This window comes from Dendropsophus ebraccatus, chromosome 1, assembly GCF_027789765.1.
Source record: "Dendropsophus ebraccatus isolate aDenEbr1 chromosome 1, aDenEbr1.pat, whole genome shotgun sequence".
Lineage (NCBI taxonomy): Eukaryota > Metazoa > Chordata > Amphibia > Anura > Hylidae > Dendropsophus > Dendropsophus ebraccatus.
The window spans coordinates 7,417,854-7,433,748 of NC_091454.1; the positions used below are offsets into that span (position 1 = coordinate 7,417,854).

The window sequence follows — 15,895 nt, forward strand, 5'->3', positions numbered from 1 at the left end:
AAGGAACAAAGTTCACCGGACAATAATGTAATAAAGCTCCTGGTGTGAGCTGTAATGGTTGACACATAAAACACATAAAAAACACAAATATTACTGTTGATGCCAACACATGGACAAGCATTAGGTATATAAAATAGGAAGAATCACATTTCTACTACATTTACTAATATAATTTCAATCTCATCTTTTGATCCTCAAACCATCATTGGGTACTGAGCAGTAGGACAACAAAGTAGAGGTAAGAGGAAGCACGCTTCTACAGGCCTGTGCGTGATCCAAACTGTTCATTACATACCTTTGCTGCCTTGACCTGTTTCCCTGTTCCTGACTACAGTTCTCCTCCGCTAGCCCATACCTATGTAAAGGTCCCCATACACCTTAAACTTTTGTTGGCCATAACCTCCTCTCCTCCTTCTCTTGCAGTGGGCTTGGCCATTGGAAAAAAAGAGTATGGAGCTCTCCCGAATGACAACCGACAGATGATGGTTGGGGACGTTATAGAAAAGGGGTAAGCCTTAGCGAGATTATGCAGCAGTGTTGCTGCAATGCTGTACAGATCACTTTAAAGCAGCCTCCTCTTATCAACACAGACACAACAGGAAGTCTCAGCTTAGTTTTAGCCCCATTGGTGAGAATGAAAACTGCAAGCTATCAGGATTATTTTATAATATAGATAGAAAAAATGGAAAATTAGAAAAAAAATCTCCAAAAATTCTTTAAAAATGTGTTCAACATAAATACATTAATTAAATAACTAGTCATTTTCTCACAACACATTTCCTTTAAAGTAGCTCACTGTCTTCAGAGTCAAGTTTTATCCTCAGTATTTTTTCAACCAAAATCAGGAGTGGAACTGACAGGGCAAAATTATACTGGAAAGATTTGCACAGTTTCTGTGTTTTCAGCCCACCCCTGGTTTTGGTTGCAAAAAGACTGACCAAAGGACTAACAACTGGATGAATGTACAGATACAGTTTCATAAAATGCAGATTTCTTGTTTTATGGAGCTGTAAATACTTACCCAAATAAACCCTATGGCCTAAGAGCAGAGAAAGTTGTATATCTTTTATACAGGCTCTCCTGTCCCAATTTGGCTGCCAAATACTATCATGAAACCCTCAAAACAACCCTTGAAAAAATGGTACCCCTCACACCTCAATCAGCCAAACGCAGACGACCAAAACCCTGGCACACACCTAGAACTCATTTTCTTCAACGGTGTTCTAGATGTGCTGAGCGTTTCTCGAGGAAGTCTAAAACTGTAGCAGCACTGTAATCTTACTTTACCTCTCTCATTTCTTCTCTATCCCATAACCCAAAATGTCTCTTTGATACCCTCAACTCCCTCCACAAACCCAAAGTTCAGATACCCATCACTAACCTCTGCACTGAAGACCTAGCATCCTACTTCAAGTAAAAGATAGATACTATCCATCAGGAGATCACCTCCCAGACCCCAAGTAGTGTTTATCCTATTCCATCTTGTATTTCCTCCTCTTCCCTCTCAGCATTTGAACCTGTAACAGAGGAGGAAGTTTCCAGACTCCTCTCGCCCCACCACCTGCCCTAGTGACCCTATTCCCTCACACCTTGTCCAGTCTCTCTCTCCTGCTGTCACTACTTACCTAACTAAAATCTTCAACCTCTCTCTTTCCTCTGGCATCTTCCCCTCGGCTTTCAAACACTCCGTCATCGCTCCATTAAGGAAACCCCCCTAGACCCCTCCTGTACAGCAAACTATCGACCTGTCTCTAATCTCCCTTTTATCTCTAAACTCTTAGAACGCCTGGTCTATTCCCACCTAACCCGCTACCTCTCTGACAACTCTCTTCTTGACCCCCTTCAATCTGGTTTCCGTCCTCTCCATTCTACATAAACTGCCCTGAGGAGATCTCTAATGATCTCCTCACCGCCAAATCTAAAGGTCGACTATTCTCTGCTCATTCTTCTGGATCTATCTGCAGCTTTTGACACTGTAGACCACCAGCTCCTCATGCTCCGTTCTATCAACCTCAAGGACTCTGCTCTCTTGGTTTGCTCTCTCACCGATCCTTTAGCATATCATTTGCTGGCTCCTCTTCATCTTCTCTCCCCCTTACAGTTGGGGTTCCTCAGGGATCAGTCCTGGGCCCTCTCCATTTCTCACTTTACACTTTCCCCATCGGACAAATCATCAGCAAGTTTGGTTTTCAGTACCATCTTTATGCTGATATCACACAGATCTACACCTTCTCCCGTGATATCACCCCCGCACTTCTACAGAACACCAATAACTGTCTGTCTGCCGTCTCTAACGTTATGTCCTCCCTATTCCTGAAACTCAATCTTGCTAAAACTAACTGGTCTCCACCTGGCACCTCCATATCTGTATGTGGTGCAACCATAACCCCTAGAAAACAAGCACGCTGCCTTGGGGTTATGTTTGACTCGGATCTGTCCTTCATTCCCAATATTCAATCCCTTTCACTTTCCGTCACCGTCATCTTAAAAACATCTCTAAAATCCGTCCCTTCCTTACTGTCAAATCTGCTAAAACTCTCATTTTCGCTGATTCTTTCCCGTCTAGACTACTGCAATTCCCTACTAATCGTCCTTCCTTCCTCTAAACTCTCCTCTCTCAAGTCCATTCTCAATGCAGCAGCCAAGCTCATCTCCCTGTCCAGCCGCTATACAGATGCCTCCCCCCTGTGCCAGTCAGTACATTGGCTCCCTATGAAGCGCAGGATACAATATAAACTCTTCCTGCTCACCCACAACGCTGCACCTCCGTATACCTCCTCCCTCATCTCAGCCCTCACCTCACCGCCCGCCCTTACGCTCCTCTAACGACTTAAGACTAACGACCATCTTAATCCGCACCTCTCACTTCCGTCTCCAGGACTTCACCCGAGCTGCACCAGTTCTATGGAATGCATTACCCAAGACTCTCAGACTCACCTCCAATACCCAAAGCTTCAAACGTGCCCTTAAAACACATCTGTTCAAGAAGGCTTACCAGGTTCCCTAAATTGATCCCCCCCCCCCTCCCCCCAATACATACACCAGGCATTTAAGCACTGAGACCAGTAGCAGGCAGGCATTGTTGGGGTCTGGTTTCCCTACCTTTACCTGCACTGCCTTATTTATAAAGATGGCCGGACCATGCTAAAAAGGAAGCACTTTGCCCCTCTGCCATTTTGTCTCCAACCCCTTCCTAATAGTCTGTAAGCTGATGCATGCGAGCAGGGCCCTCACTTCTCATGTACTGTATGGATAATTATAAGTATATCTCTGCAATGAATGATTTATGTCTATGCATGTACCCCCAGAATTGTAAAGTGTATACTGAATACAGTAAATATAAGGGACGGACCATACTCACCAGACATCAGGGCCAGGGCTCATGGGGATTTCTGAGAGCAGAACATAAATAGAGGATGTGTCAGGGAAAGACTGAGACCATAGCAGACCTTGCATTAAAAACCTGACCATGAGAACACTGCCTAAGACTCAGAGATCAATACATCCACATGAATGTCTGTATAGCTACCACATATACAGTATCCCCAGCAAACTATACATATATTATGTAATGGTAGAACATTAATGTCTGCGTACCTACCACATATACAGTATCCACGGCAGAATATTCATGTATTATGTAATGGCAGAACATGAATGTCTGTATACCTACCACATATACAGTATCCACGGCAGAATATTCATGTATTATGTAATGGCAGAACATGCAGCACATACATGACATCACAAGAAGCTGTTAACAATACACAGGCCTCTCTCCTGGGTACAGATCCCCATACAAAATGGCTGCCGGCCCCCTGCTCTGCACCTCAGACAGCGAGGAGCACTACTGAGCACGCTCTGTGGAGAGAGGACGCTGCTGACCAGGTCACATGGCTTGCCTACAACCAACCAGAGCACTGCTTTCATTTTTCAGCTTGCAGCAGTGTCTGATTGGTTGCTATTGACAACCATACTATTTCGTTTTAGTCATTGATGATATGTGATGTTACCTGAGCAGGTGATGGACTCGTGTACATATCTGTAGACATTCAGGACTTCTATCCATGGTATGAATATTGATTTTGTCTTTCATATTTCTGTTTACGTTTAATTACCCCTTTTTTCTTACTTTTAGTTTTCACACTTTTATTTTTTTCCTCCTCGGGTGTAAAAGGCCATAGCACTTGCATTTATTCACTGACAGACCTGCATGAGCCCTTACTTTTTTGCGACACCAATTGTACTTTGTAATGACAAGATTTATTTTTCAATAACATATGCTGCAAAACTGAAAAAAAAAAAACCTATTATTTAGATGGTGAAATTGGGAAAAAACCCTTTTTTTTATTTATTTATTGGGGTTTGGTCTTTACATCGTTCACCCTGTTGTAAAACTGGCATGTTATCCATGCTCCTCAAGTCAGTACAATTACAACAATAGGCAATTTATATAATTATTATATAAAAATTATATAATGTTTATATTTTACTGCTTTTAAAAATGTTAAACTTAAAAAATGTGTTTAAAATAGCAAATATGTAAAAAGAAAATGGTATTTATAAAAATGGGGGTGATTTAACCTTTTATTATGGGATGGTAATTTTGATTAATTTCTTTGGGGAGTCTGCTATGAGCAATGCACTGATTGCTCATAGGGATTAATGCAATACATATGTAACTGCATTGATCTATGTTTTCAGTGCTCGATTACTAAGGACTGCTGCCCCTAGTAATGGATTGTCGATCTGGGATCAGCATCATTACGTTGCTGAGGCCTGGCTTAGTAAGCATAACAGATCGTCTTCTTACGTTCATGCCAATCGGCCACTAGATCACCAGGGATCCCTTTTTAATGGTATTTAAATACAGCTGTCAGTTTTGACAACTGCATTTAAATGGTTGATTAGCTGCCATGGCCAATCGGGCTGCACTGGCTATTAGCTGTGGTATAGTGCAGAGGGACATAGTACAGAGAAAGCTCATGTTGTGAGCCCTCACTGTATGCCCTTAACAACATTATGAGTTACTAGGACGTCATAATGCGTTAAGGGGTTAATTATCTTAAAGGGGTTTCCCTTCCTTCACAGGATAGAGATAACTATGTGATCATATTGCAGTCCCACCACTGCCACTCCCTTCAATCCTGAGCGTAGTCAGCTGGTGACTATGTTCAGCTTCCATTTCCTGATGTATAGATATACAGCATAGATCAATGAGATAGGCACTTTGATTGTTTCCAACTGCTGCAGCCAGAAGCAATCGAGTGCCGAGCCGGGATCAGCGCCATTACGACGCAGACCCCGGCCCGAGCCGGGCGCGTGGGTCGCTCCTCTGGAACAACGCCCCGGAGGAGCGATCCACCCCACTAGACACAAGGGAACGGCTGCATCAGGTAATCGGATTCAGCTGTCATCTTTGACAGCCGCATCCGATTACCTTATTATCGGGCACGGCGATCAGACCATGCCCGCTAATAGCCGTGGCCCCGGGCTACATGCGGCAGCCGGGACCGCGGGAGTTCAGAGCGCAGCCACTGCGCGGCCCCGCTCTGAACACACGTAGGCAGCCCAGGGCGTACAGGTACACCCAGGGTCGCCTAGGGGTTAAGAGTACCTGTCACTAAAAGAAACTTTTCACATGTCACCAGACATGTGAAAAGTTATTGATCAGAGTGGGTATAACTGCTAAGCCCCGTGCTGATCAGAAAAAATATGCCGGGAAGAGACTGCGGCAGTGCGGTGCAATCCCCGGCCAGCCCCACAGTCCGTAAATATTTCCCATGGAAGTCTATGGGACCGGCCAGGAAAGGGATCTCACTAGTGCAATCTTTCCCCGTCTATATCTTCTGATCAAAGCAGGTCTCAGTAGTGAGACCCACTCTGATCAATAACTTTTCACGTTTCATGTCAAAAGTTACTTTTAGTGACAGTGCCCATAATAGTTCAAAAATAGGTTTTCAGCAGCACAAGAAAAAATTGTATGCGGGTGCAAGTCTCACCAAACCGGACCAAGGTCTGTGTAAAGTATCCAAAGAGATGAAGGAGAAAGGCTACACATAGAGCCGAAACGTTGCATTGGTGTGATTAAAAGTGGATATTCTTTTGGAAGTGCGGTCTCCTCATCTCTTTGGATACTTTACAGTGTTAATAATTGCTTACTTCTGACATATCACAACATAATCTGCCGTCGCCCACACATATCCCCTGTAATAGGAAATGTGCCACTGCTGATAAACATTGGGCTGCAGGTTCTAGCAACTGTTTGTGCAGTCTAGGCCGTTCTATCATTGATCCGTGTAATAGGCTGCATACGCAAGAGCTGATCTACGGAAATCGCCACTGGTTTACAGTGCGGCTCAGGCTGTCTAATACGCCCCTTAGTTATCCCCTATCTGCAGGAAGCCCAATTCAAAATGAATACGAAAATCACATATATATATATATATATATACAATAAATCCAAGAAACTATCTGAACTTATCAATCTCATATTTATTAATTGTTTACAGCTCATTATAATATAACTGCTGACACCATATCACATGACCTGGCGCAGCGCCGGGACCCATAATACACTGATAGTAGTAAGAAAGAACAAAAATTGCAGGTCTGATAGCCACATCCACATCATTTTAGCATGTTTTAGGTATATATATATATATATATATATATATATATATATATACACACACACACACACACATATATGACTATAACCTACAGCTAAAAAAGCTGAAAAACCGTACCCTAAGACTACCCCCATAATAATTACAGTTTGAAATAAAATGTAACTGAAGTCGAACTGATAGAGGTTTTAGTTCAAAGAAATGAAATTTTTGAAAAAGCAGTTTTTGGAAATTGTACCTTTTTTTGGATGATCTAAAATCTACAGTCTGTTAGTATGTGAGCTTCATGAAAAGCTAAACAACTTTTAACGGACTTCCCAACAGCTCCGGCTGCCCCTTCTATATGCTTAGATAGCCTCCCCATACACAGAATGCAGCATGGAGGGGCTCGGTGAAGGTGGCGGTAAAGGTGTATATGTGTCTGATGGGGTCACACAGCTCATAGAAGGACAACTCCCCGGCCTCATAATCCACATATACTCTGATCCTATCACTATAAATCTGAGGTAATTTGGTCTCATTACTGTTATGTATCACCGTACACCAGTTGCTATTCCCCTGCTTTCCATATAAGCCCCAGGACTTGTTATTATCTCCGATATATGACTGGTATCCCCTCCTGTCTATACTGGGGTAACACACCCCCACCCTCCACCAGTCTGACCCACCGATCTCCACATCCCAGTAATGTTGCCCCGAGGAGAATCCCCCGCTGCTCATCACCTGACGGTAGTAGAATCTCTCTGCGGTTACTGGACGGTTCTGGTTTATTCCTGTCCAGGTTGCAGTTTTCAGGTCGTCGGATATAATAATATAGTTACCAGCTGTGTTTTCATCCAGCAATATGTCTAGAGGATCCTGTACATAGGTTACACTTAAATCTTGTATTACATCAGACATAGTCTGTAATATGTCTAAGAGCTGCTCTATATCCTGATCACCTTCATCATATCCAACAATGGCCTCTTTATCTCCATCTTCCTCACACAAGTCACCATTGTCCTCATCACCTTCCTCCTCTTCACTATTACAGAACTCACTGGTGTGCACACTATCTTTCTCCTCTTCAGCATTACAGATATTACCTGTGCTCTCAAAACCTTCTTCCTCATGAGGATTACACAGGTTCCTAGGTTCCTCATCACCTCCCTCCTGCCCCAGATTGCACAAGTCAACAGTGTCCTCCTCACCTCCTATCTCCTCAGAATCACATAACCCACTGAAATTACCTGTGTGCTCATCACCATCCTCCTCCTCATAGTCATTTGAGTCATCATTGTCCTCATTGTTTTTCTCCTCCTCACGATCACATAAGGCATTGGTGTCCTCATAATCTTCCTCCTCCTCTGCATCACACAAGTCACCTGTGTCTCCCTCCTTCCCTGAATCATAGAAGTCACCTGTTTCCTTATTACAACCCTCCTGCCCCGGATCACACAAGTCACCTGTGTCCTCATCACCTCCCTCCTGCCCCGGATTACACAAATCACCTGTGTCCTCATCACCTCCCTCCTGCCCCGGATTACACAAATCACCTGTGTCCTCATCACCTCCCTCCTGCCCCGGATCACACAAGTCACCTGTGTCCTCATCACCTCCCTCCTGCCCCGGATCACACAAGTCACCTGTGTCCTCATCACCTCCCTCCTGCCCCGGATCACACAAGTCACCTGTGTCCTCATCACCTCCCTCCTGCCCCGGATCACACAAGTCACCTGTGTCCTCATCACCTCCCTCCTGCCCCGGATCACACAAGTCACCTGTGTCCTCATCACCTCCCTCCTGCCCCGGATCACACAAGTCACCTGTGTCCTCATCACCTCCCTCCCGCCCTGGATCACACAAGTCACCTGTGTCCTCATCACCTCCCTCCTGCCCCGGATCACACAAGTCACCTGTGTCCTCATCACCTCCCTCCTGCCCCGGATCACACAAGTCACCTGTGTCCTCATCACCTCCCTCCTGCCCCGGATCACACAAGTGACCTGTGTCCTCATCACCTCCCTCCTGCCCCGGATCACACAAGTCACCTGTGTCCTCATCACCTCCCTCCTGCCCCGGATCACACAAGTCACCTGTGTCCTCATCACCTCCCTCCTGCCCCGGATCACACAAGTCACCTGTGTCCTCATCAGCTCCCTCCTGCCCCGGATCACACAAGTCACCTGTGTCCTCATCACCTCCCTCCTGCCCCGGATCACACAAGTCACCTGTGTCTTCATCACCTCCCTCCCGCCCTGGATCACACAAATCACCTGTGTCCTCATCAGCTCCCTCCTGCCCCGGATCACACAAGTCACCTGTGTCCTCATCACCTCCCTCCCGCCCTGGATCACACAAGTCACCTGTGTCCTCATCACCTCCCTCCTGCCCCGGATTACACAAGTCACCTGTGTCCTCATCACCTCCCTCCTGCCCCGGATCACACAAGTCACCTGTGTCCTCATCACCTCCCTCCCGCCCTGGATCACACAAGTCACCTGTGTCCTCATCACCTCCCTCCCGCCCTGGATCACACAAGTCACCTGTGTCCTCATCACCTCCCTCCTGCCCCGGATCACACAAGTCACCTGTGTCCTCATCACCTCCCTCCTGCCCCGGATCACACAAGTCACCTGTGTCCTCATCACCTCCCTCCCGCCCTGGATCACACAAGTCACCTGTGTCCTCATCACCTCCCTCCCGCCCTGGATCACACAAGTCACCTGTGTCCTCATCACCTCCCTCCTGCCCCGGATCACACAAGTCACCTGTGTCCTCATCACCTCCCTCCTGCCCCGGATCACACAAGTCACCTGTGTCCTCATCAGCTCCCTCCTGCCCCGGATTACACAAGTCACCTGTGTCCTCATCACCTCCCTCCTGCCCCGGATCATAGACATTACCCGTGTCTTCATCACCTCCCTCCCGCCCTGGATCACACAAGTCACCTGTGTCCTCATCACCTCCCTCCTGCCCCGGATCACACAAGTCACCTGTGTCCTCATCACCTCCCTCCTGCCCCGGATCACACAAGTCACCTGTGTCCTCATCACCTCCCTCCTGCCCCGGATCACACAAGTCACCTGTGTCCTCATCACCTCCCTCCTGCCCCGGATCACACAAGTCACCTGTGTCCTCATCACCTCCCTCCTGCCCCGGATCACACAAGTCACCTGTGTCCTCATCACCTCCCTCCTGCCCCGGATCACACAAGTCACCTGTGTCCTCATCACCTCCCTCCTGCCCCGGATCACACAAGTCACCTGTGTCCTCATCACCTCCCTCCTGCCCCGGATTACACAAGTCACCTGTGTCCTCATCAGCTCCCTCCTCCCCCGGATCATAGACATTACCCGTGTCTTCATCACCTCCCTCCCGCCCTGGATCACACAAGTCACCTGTGTCCTCATCACCTCCCTCCTGCCCCGGATCACACAAGTCATCTGTGTCCTTATGATCTTCCTCCATTTCCTCTTTGGCATCACAGAAAGGACTTGTGTTCTCAACACCTCCCTCCTCATCAGGATCACAAAAGGCACCTGTATCCTCATCACCTCCCACCTGTCCGTGATCATACAAGTCCCCTATGTCCTTTTCCTCATTATCTTTATTCTCAGGATCACCTGTGTCCCCATTACCTCCCTCCCGCTCAGGTTTACACAAGTCACCTGTGTCTGGATCCTGTAAGACAGTCAGAGGATCCGCCATGTTACACAGCTCCTCAATGTGCCTCATCTTCCTGGACAGCTCGTCCTTCTTTATCTCCAGCTTCTGGATGACATCAGACAGTGACAGTGACAGCTGCTCCTCCTGCCTGGAGATCTCCCTCAGGACCCTCTTCTCCAGGTCGTCCAGCCGTCTCCTCATACATATAAACAGGACAGTGACTCTTTCGGCTTCTCCATTTGCTTTTTTTTTATTCATTTTCCAGCGCTCCTCCACACTCCGGACTCTTTCTTCAGTATTTTCTCTTTTTGTTATTATTTTCTGCAGAACATTTCTCAGTTTTTTCTTCTTCTTCTCGGAGGCCTCATCCAGCGTCTCCACCTGGTGTCCCTGATGTTCTCCATCCAATCTGCAGGACACACAGATACAGGCATTGTCCTCAGTGCAGTAATATTCCAGGACCTTCTTATGGACGGAACATTTCCTCTTCTCCAGGGAAGTGCTGGGATCGGTCAGGACGTGTTCTGGTGACTTGCTGTGAGCTCTCAGGTGATCATCACTGTAGGTGGAGGAGATTAAGTCATCATCCTGATGAGTAGACATGAAATTCTCCACCACATTACACAGAGTTAGGTTTCTCTGCAGTGCAGGCGATTTCAAAAACTCTTCTCTACATTCAGGACAGGAATAAACTCCATCCCCGTCCTGTGTATTCAGGACCTGATCAATACATCCCCGGCAGAAGTTGTGTCCACATCTCAGGGTTACAGGATCTGTATAAAGGCTCAGACAGATAGAGCACTTAAACTCTTCTCCAGGTCCTGCAGACGCCATCGCTGGTAGCAAAGCAAGAAATGACAGAAAAATTTGAGGCTCGGTGACCACTTCTCACAAATGTTGAACAAGGTTTGCCACATAGAAGTATTTCCTGTAAGCCTCCAAATATAACAAATGCAGCAGGAAATCTATGACTACGATAAATAAGTGAGAAAAACAACATAGAATGAGATTTATGAGAGACTCCAACCACCCATATACAAAATGAGAAGCTGAGACTTGTATGGGTCTAAGGCTATGTTCACACAATGTTTAGCAGTGTTTGTTGGATAGCAAGGGACCCTGTTAAACCGCTGGCTGCATTCAGAATGTTCCTGCAGTCTATACCTCTGTATCGGCTGCACGAACATTCTTTTTTCAATATTCACTTGTGGGCACTGTCGGGTGTGCCCGCAAATCAATTAGCCATTCACTTCAATGTAATGTGCGTCTTCCGCCGCACATTACACTGTGTGAACAGCTATTATTTCCGGATGATGTTCACTGAACAGTGTCCGGAAATAATAGGCAGGTACATTATTTTAACTAAAGAACGGGCGTTAACATAACGATGTGTGAGCACTAGTGATGTCACGATACCAGAATTTTGAGTTCGATACCAATACCAACATTTTTATTTCAATGCTCGATACCAATTCGATACTTACAAATTAAATAAATTATATTTAAAAAAAAAACCTCAATATTAGAAATGCCCCCCCCCCCCCCCCCTCCAACTGTCAGATCCGTTCGAACCAATTTATGTTCCTCTAATTTTTTTACTTTAAAAATAAAGTTGACATTATTTACATTAAGGGACATTACATTAAGGGCTCTTTCACACGTCCCGTAAAATTGTCCGTGGTCGCAGATCAGCAACCACGGACAATTTTACGGCCCATTAAAGTGAATGTGGCCATTCACATGGTCCGTGCCGCGACCCGTGCCTCGAAAAAATAGGACATGTTGTAGTGCGGATCGCGGCACGGATCCCCCCCACCACCACCCAGCCGCAGAGATGACAGGAGAGCATGATGTGCTCTCCTGTCATCTCATCTACTACTCACCTACTCCCTGTGCTGACCAGCTTCATCTTCACCAGAAGTGGCCTGGACTATGATACCTTCTCCTGGCAGCGTAGTCCTGGCCACTTCCAGGGAGCGCGTGTAGCCGGCCAGTGCGGGGAGTAGGTGAGTAGTAGATGAGATGACAGGAGAGCACATCATGCTCTCCTGTCATCTCTGCAGCTGGGTGGCAGGGGGGGAATCCGTGCCGGGTCGCGGCACGGATAGTGTGAAAGAGGCCTAACACTTCATCTATCAGGGAGATGATGGGGGCTGTAGTCATGTAACACACACACACCAGCTATCAGGGGAGATGATGGGGGCTGTAGTCATGTAACACACACACACCAGCTGTCAGGGTGATGATGGGAGCTGTAGTCATGTAACACACCAGTTATCAGGGGGATTATGGGAGCTGTAGTCATGTAACACACACACCAGCTATCAGGGGGGATGATGGGAGCTGTAGTCATGTAACACACCAGTTATCAGGGGGATGATGGGAGCTGTAGTCATGTAACACATACACACACACACACCAGCTATCAGGGGGGATAATGGGAGCTGTAGTCATGTAACACACACACCAGCTATCAGGGGGGATGATGGGAGCTGTAGTCATGTAACACACACACACACCAGCTATCAGGGGGATGATGGGAGCTGTAGTCATGTAACACACCAGTTATCAGGGGGATGATGGGAGCTGTAGCCATATAACACACACACCAGTTATCAGGGGGATGATTGGAGCTGTAGCCATATAACCCACACACACCAGCTATCGGGGGATGATGGGAGCTGTAGTCATGTAACACACCAGTTATCAGGGGGATGATGGGAGCTGTAGCCATATAACACACACACACCAGCTATCAGGGGGATGATGGGAGCTGTAGCCATATAACACACACCAGCTATCAGGGGGATGATGGGAGCTGTAGTCATGTAACACACCAGTTATCAGAGGGATGATGGGGGCTGTAGTCATGTAACACACACACCAGCTATCAGGGGGATGATGGGAGCTGTAGTCATGTAACACACACCAGCTATCAGGGGGGATGATGGGAGCTGTAGTCATGTAACACACACACACACCAGTTATCAGGGGGATGATGGGAGCTGTAGCCATGTAACACACACACACACCAGCTATCAGGGGGATGATGGGAGCTGTAGTCATGTAACACACACCAGCTATCAGGGGGGATGATGGGAGCTGTAGTCATGTAACACACACACACACACCAGTTATCAGGGGGATGATGGGAGCTGTAGCCATGTAACACACACACACACCAGCTATCAGGGGGATGATGGGAGCTGTAGTCATGTAACACACACACACACACACACCAGCTATCAGGGGGGATGATGGGAGCTGTAGTCATGTAACACACACACACACACGCTATCAGGGGGGATGATGGGAGCTGTAGCCATATAACACACACCAGCTATCAGGGGGATGATGGGAGCTGTAGTCATGTAACACACACACACCAGCTATCAGGGGGGATAATGGGAGCTATGGTCATGTAACACACACACACACACACACACACACGTTATCAGGGGGATGATGGGAGCTGTAGCCATATAACACACACACACCAGCTATCAGGGGGGATGATGGGAGCTGTAGTCATGTAACACACACACCAGCTATCAGGGGGGATGATGGGAGCTGTAGTCATGTAACACACACACACACCAGTTATCAGGGGGATGATGGGAGCTGTAGTCATGTAACACACACACACACACACACCAGCTATCAGGGGGGATGATGGGAGCTGTAGTCATGTAACACACACACACCAGCTATCAGGGGGATGATGGGAGCTGTAGTCATGTAACACACACACACACCAGCTATCAGGGGGATGATGGGAGCTGTAGTCATGTAACACACACACACACACACACCAGCTATCAGGGGGGATGATGGGAGCTGTAGTCATGTAACACACACACACACACCAGCTATCAGGGGGGATGATGGGAGCTGTAGTCATGTAACACACAGACACACACACAGACACACACCAGCTATCGGGGATGATGGGAGCTGTGGTCATGTAACACACACACACACCAGCTATCAGGGGGGATGATGGGAGCTGTAGTCATGTAACACACACACACCAGCTATCAGGGGGGATGATGGGAGCTGTAGTCATGTAACACACACACCAGCTATCAGGGGGGATGATGGGAGCTGTAGTCATGTAACACACCAGTTATCAGGGGGATTATGGGAGCTGTAGTCATGTAACACACACACCCCAGCTATCAGGGGGGATGATGGGAGCTGTAGTCATGTAACACACACACCAGCTATCAGGGGGGATGATGGGAGCTGTAGTCATGTAACACACACACACCAGCTATCAGGGGGGATGATGGGAGCTGTAGTCATGTAACACACACACACACACACACACACGTTATCAGGGGGATGATGGGAGCTGTAGTCATGTAACACACACACACCAGCTATCAGGGGGATGATGGGAGCTGTAGTCATGTAACACACACACACACCAGCTATCAGGGGGATGATGGGAGCTGTAGTCATGTAACACACACACACCAGCTATCAGGGATGATGGGAGCTGTAGTCATGTAACACACACACACCAGCTATCAGGGATGATGGGAGCTGTAGTCATGTAACACACACACACCAGCTATCAGGGGGGATGATGGGAGCTGTAGTCATGTAACACACACACACACACACGTTATCAGGGGGATGATGGGAGCTGTAGTCATGTAACACACACACGTTATCAGGGGGATGATGGGAGCTGTAGTCATGTAACACACACACACACACACACACACAGTTATCAGGGGGATGATGGAAGCTGTAGTCATGTAACACACACACACACCAGCTATCAGGGGGGATGATGGGAGCTGTAGTCATGTAACACACACACACCAGCTATCAGGGGGATGATGGGAGCTGTAGTCATGTAACACACACACACACACACGTTATCAGGGGGATGATGGGAGCTGTAGTCATGTAACACACACACCAGTTATCAGGGGGATGATGGGAGCTGTAGTCATGTAACACACACACACACACCAGCTATCAGGGGGGATGATGGGAGCTGTAGTCATGTAACACACAGACACACACACAGACACACACCAGCTATCGGGGATGATGGGAGCTGTAGTCATGTAACACACACACCAGCTATCGGGGATGATGGGAGCTGTATTCCTGCTGTTAGGGCATGATGACCACTGACCCAGCAGGGTGACCTGGATTTGGGCAGCAAGGTAAACTGCAGGCTGCAGACCCCCCCCTCCCCCCTTCCCAGTGAGAGCCAGGCCGACCCCCTCTTCACCTCTCTCACATAGCTGATGTCCGCCCCGGGAGTGTCTTGTCGGCCCCGGCCTGCCGCCCCCTCACAGTCCTGTGGCCCCCACCTTACAGTGCTGTGCAGCCAGATGTAGTGGCCGCATCTCCTCCCCTCCTCCAGCCTTATGCTCCGCTCTCCTCAGTGGCGTAGCTATAGGGGTCGCCATGGCGACAGGGCCCCTACGCTAGGGGGGCCCGCACGGCCCCCCCTTGCCACTTGTGACAGTGTCACTTTAAGCATCCCGAGAAGCTGCGGCCGCACAGCTTCTCGGGATGCACAGATCGCTTTGATGTTCCGCCCGCACACTGAGCGGGCGGAACATTAAAGCGATCAGAATACAGGAGCAGGA

The 15,895-nt window shown here is 47.8% G+C and overlaps 1 protein-coding gene across 1 annotated transcript; it reads right to left on the bottom strand.

The window, feature by feature from the left end:
• Positions 1-12: 12 nt before the first annotated feature.
• Positions 13-11,111, bottom strand: LOC138771349 (tripartite motif-containing protein 26-like). Its single transcript, XM_069950987.1, has 4 exons — positions 9,875-11,111; positions 7,298-8,011; positions 3,362-3,392; positions 13-49 (listed from the first exon to the last, which is right to left on the bottom strand). Exons 1-4 carry the CDS (start codon positions 11,109-11,111, stop codon positions 13-15), a joined length of 2,019 nt encoding a protein of 672 aa, XP_069807088.1.
• Between the last annotated feature and the right edge of the window lie 4,784 nt (positions 11,112-15,895).

What these genes read in the sequence shown, in the direction of transcription:
- LOC138771349 (XM_069950987.1), bottom strand. Translation starts at nt 11,111, where the DNA reads ATGGCGTCTGCAGGACCTGGAGAAGAGTTTAAGTGCTCTATCTGTCTG. An exon ending in GGGAGGTGATGAGGACACAG is followed by an intron (nt 8,012 to 9,874) that starts GTGACTTGTGTG and finishes TCTATGATTCAG; the next exon opens with GGAAGGAGGGAGACACAGGT. An exon ending in TTACTGGGATGTGGAGATCG is followed by an intron (nt 3,393 to 7,297) that starts GTGGGTCAGACT and finishes TTCTGCTCTCAG; the next exon opens with AAATCCCCATGAGCCCTGGC.